Raw genomic sequence first — 4,656 nt, 5'->3', positions numbered from 1 at the left:
TAGTAATAACCAAACTAACCAATAACTGTCCTAGTTAGGCATCAACCACACGCCCTAGCAACATCTTAAAATTCATTGCCATGCCTAATACTGTTCACTACTTATCATAACACTAACGGTGCTAGTTGGTTTAGTGAAAAGCTAGGGGCAGACTGGAGTGTATTTGCCCCACAAGATATTCTTGTTTAGCTAAGAGTTTGCTCCCTTGGCCAGTGGAAAGCTGATGCTTCACAGTATAGGGTGATAGCATAGCCAAGTCCTCCAGCATCCCAGGGTAGACTCTTCTCTGGCAAAGCAAGTTCCTAGGGCACTGTTTTTCTCCTCTGCATAACTTGCCTTGTGGATGTGAAGCAGATCACGTGGTGTGACAATTTCCATCTAGCAACATTACTATCTGCCAGAAGTATGAATTAATTAGCTCCCTGGGACTAGGTGAGAAAGGATGGTAAGGGAAGAAGCCCTGTTATAGTATTTCTTCCATCCTGCCCACTCTTTTAGAAAAGTTCAGTGTCTCGGGACCAACTTGGAGATGATCATATATTGGTTTTAGATGTCTTCACCTTTATGGCTGGTTCCCACAATTCATTCATCATTTAGACCATCTATTAAATTCAAAGAGTATGCCCACATTTAAAATTTACATGGGGCCTACCATAGCAGATTGGTGTGCCATTTTTTTCAATCCATCAGAGAGGTGTCGGTAGACCTTAAAATATGTTAGTACAACCTACATAGGACACAGGCTTCATGTGTGTAGGCAAGGTGTCATAGGAATGGCTGGAAATGAGAAAAGGATTCTTTTTCCAGCCAGGAGTGTGGGAAAGTCTGTACTTTTCATTAATTTGTTTTCCCAACCTAGTCATAGAGTGCATTTCCTGGGTGTGTCACAGCCTTTGGTAAGGCATAGTGTATAAACTGCCCTTCCCTTGGAGTTCTTGTAGGATCTGAGCCAAAATTCCCTATCTGTTCCCTTCTTACCCCAGAATATTGGTTGCTGTCTTATACTGTAACAAGTTATGATTTTATGACAGTCAACCCTAGCCTTTTCTGCTAATAGCTATATGTGTATGTATCCCAAAATATAGAAACATCTTCCTCTAAAGCCTGCAGTCTGTTGCCTGTTCTAATGCTTGTTCACATTATCTAAATGCACCATGTATCATCACACTGAAGTCATCTACATAAGAGTAATTTCTCATTCTTTCGACTCTACCATAGTTCTGACTAGGGAAAAGGAAACAGAACAAAAAAAAAATCCATGCTGTTACATAAAGCAACAAGTTACCGTGTCTAGTTCAGCTTCCAAACTGCAGTTTTTAATCTGTGGTAGTAATTTTACATATTCATTTGGGTAGGTCACCATGAGCTGCTCTTTCATATGGTTGAGATTGTCTGCAGTTAAAAATCCTTCTTCCAGATCGAAAGCATTCATTAACAGTAGGATCACCCTGTAAAGCCAAGATAATACAGTTTCTTTATGTGTGTGCTAGAAGAGATGTCCTAGAAGAATTCAGTAGTGGAATTGGAAGCGTAGTGGCTACAGTTTCATTTAAATTAGAAAGACTACTCTATTATAGTGCACAAAGACAGGAAGGCTCTTACAGAAGTATTGTTGTGTTTACTCTAACCAGGCCAAATGTAATTTAAAAGTACATTTGTGAATTGGAAGGAGAGAAAACTAACTCTTGGATGTCTTTGAAATGTATTCAGTTTGAATCAACCAGAAGTTTTTGGGCTGATACCAGAATTGCTGGGAGGAATTCAATGGCTTACTGCATGCAGCAGTTCAGACTAGATGATGATAATGGACCCCTGTAGCCTTAAACAGTTTTGTACACATATGATGTGTCTAGATGAGACTAATTCTACTACGCATTAGCGTGGCAGAAAAAACCCATGCTAGTGCACTAATACACAGTAGAATTAGTGCCAATTATGACTCATTAAATTAGTACCTCTAATTACAAGTACTAAACTCAATACTTTGTAATTATAGCACATTAATTAACATGTAGACATGCCCATATGCAACAAATTCATTATTCCTATTTTATGCTTAGCTCTGTTCTTTCCATGTTCAACAGTAATTGCTGTGTCTTAGGCTGGGCTGGATCCTCAGCAGGGTTTTCCTCGTGGCACTGTGGTATCTATTGCTTCAGAGAATCTATCCCTCTGTCCTTTTTTTTTCATATCTTTTAAGATTAATTTCCTATAGCAACTATTAATGTGCCTTTCTGATAAAGGAGATGCATGGGAAGTTGGTGTGGCTTCTGCTGTGATCCATAATAATAAAGCACAGACCCAAACTAAAATATAATAGTGCCTGGTCACTGGAAACTTGAATGCACTCAACAATTCTTGTTTAGGGTCTGGTCCTACAATATCCAAAGCATCTTTTGTCAGGCGTGGAGTACCCCCAAGTATTAAATAGTGGTCAACAGGAGGTAAGTCAGCCTAGATCCCAGCAGATAGTACTCTGCACTTGAGGAGCATCATAAAGCTGGGGAAACGCATACTTAAAACGTTGGAGAAAATCAGTCTTCTTGGTTTAAATGCACACCATTCTCTGTTGGTTGGACTACAGGATATGGCAACAAAAAGTCACTGTATTATAACGACGGAAATGACACATCAAATCAGCATACAAGGTTCAAATCTTGGGCTTTGGAATTCAGTTCTGAGATCAAGTTTACAGCATTTCTCATGCCCCCCAAGTTTCATCCATCAGCTGTATCTCCGCCAGGAGGTTTATAACACCAGAACAAAATTCATCTGCTTACCCCAAGAAGTAGGTGAATTTTATTTCACTGTATACCACAGCAGCGAAAAAAAGAACAGAAGTTCTGCTTCTGTAGTCTTTTTAGTGGGAGCTAGATCAGGGGTGGGCAAAATGTGGCCTGGGGGCCAGATGCAGCCCACCAGGCCATTCTATCCAGCCCATGGGGCACCCCCCAAAATTAAGAAAATTAATATTTATCTGCCCCTGGCTGCCTGTCATGCGTCCCTCAATGGCTTGCCAAAACCCAGTAAGTGGGCCTCCACCTAAAATAATTGCCCATCCCCGGCTAGATGTAGCTGTAGCTGTACTTCCTATCATCAGACTGAAGGTGGCATGCAGTGGCAAGATATTTAATGGTAAGAAAGAATCCAGATTTAATTACTGTAGGTGGTGAGAACAGGTGTTTTTGAAGACGAGACTCTAAATCCTCAGAGGACAGAAGTCAAGATGGTAATTTTTTTCAACCAGGTGGTACACCGTGTACATCTGGCAAGCTTGTGTCTAGGACTATGACGCTGAAAATTTTGCATTTGTGGCTTGTGTCTATCAAATGAGCTGTGAAGATAATTCATAGCTGCTGAACTAAGTGCCAGATCTGAGCCTGGCATTGGATAATTACTGGCACAAGTACTCAGATTTGTGCTCGCAACTGAAAGGTGGCAACATGTTGGCAGAGTTGTAACATAACATTTAAAGTTGTAAACTGCACCTACAAAATAAAGGCCTGCAAAAGTGGAAACTTTGCATTTTCTAAACTTCCTGCTTTGCATCTCAAACCTTCTATGTTTGTAGGATTGTTGCCCTATTCTTTCCTATGTCCTTGTACCACAATAGCATTGGACACTTTCGATTCTGTGTAATGTCCAGCTGGGGAATCCCTGGCACCCATACCAGGCAATATGAAATTTCAAGTGGGGATGGAAGTTCTTTGTCCTTGTGTCTAAACAAAGGGTTCCCTCTCATGTGTCTTCTATAACCAGAGCCATGAGACATTTGATTCTATTACATGAAAATGTACATCTAGGAGTTATTTTTATTTCTCAAATATAGGCCTTTTATTAAAAACACCGACTCTGTTTTGATTCAGGGGTTTGTGATGGAAGAGGGGAATGTGCCTTTCTGAACTACCAGACTTTTTTCCAGTTGTGAGGAGACTTTAACAGGAGTGGCAATGATAAAGCTCTTCCTTAGTTTTCTAGAGTGCTGCTTAGCCATTCCGTTCCTGGTACTACACCTATCATTACACAAAATCAGTGTTGTGATGCCAAATACAGTCAGCAGGAATCCACCTCCATTCTGCCACATGCATTAGACTTCAAAACTTGGCTCACTGAAGGTAGGAAGACGTTATCCATCTTCACTGCAACATTAAACCAAAGGGTCTCATTACAACACAGTTGAATTTGGCAGATTGGACAGATCCTAAAGAGGTCCATACTGCTGAGCTAAACTCTTGTACTTCTAGATTAAGTACCGTCAAAAAGCCCAAGGCTGAATCGATTCAGTCTTTGCAGGTTAGTCTAAGCGGCAGAGATTAAACTGAGAAACAATTGGACATACATTTACTTTTGATTCAGGAAATGCAGCCACATGCCTGCTCAGGCCAGAGGCTGGAGGGAGCTAGAGCCATGCCTCTCTGACATGTAGCCAGCATAGGCTTTGTGCTCACTTCCTCTTCCTGCTGCCCCTGAGGTCTCTGAGATTTGCAGTCCAGACTCACAGCAGTAAGAATCTGCAGGGTTGCCTATCACTTCCTCTTCCTGCTTCCAGGTGCCTCTGGGATTTGTAGTCCACAGTCATAACCAACATACATTTGAGCAGAGGAAGGGGTGTTTAACCCCCATCCCTAGCCCCAGACCCTAGCTGGGGTTTGCCTG

The 4,656-nt window shown here is 41.4% G+C and overlaps 1 protein-coding gene across 1 annotated transcript in view; it reads right to left on the bottom strand.

Annotated features, from left to right (window-relative positions):
* SLC6A20 (solute carrier family 6 member 20) overlaps positions 1 to 4,656 on the bottom strand; it is a 45,711-nt gene that overhangs the window by 12,086 nt on the left and 28,969 nt on the right. The window contains exon 7 of the mRNA XM_019508882.1: positions 1,286 to 1,448. Coding sequence (XP_019364427.1) covers positions 1,286 to 1,448 — 163 coding nt within the window. The remainder of the gene's footprint in view (positions 1 to 1,285; positions 1,449 to 4,656) is intronic.

The sequence above is a fragment of the Gavialis gangeticus genome, unplaced genomic scaffold (genome assembly GCF_001723915.1).
Source record: "Gavialis gangeticus isolate Ggan-Ray unplaced genomic scaffold, GavGan_comp1, whole genome shotgun sequence".
In the NCBI taxonomy this organism is placed as follows: Eukaryota; Metazoa; Chordata; order Crocodylia; family Gavialidae; genus Gavialis; species Gavialis gangeticus.
The sequence above is the reverse complement of the archived record's forward strand: the minus strand, read 5'-3'. Positions and strand labels throughout refer to the sequence as shown.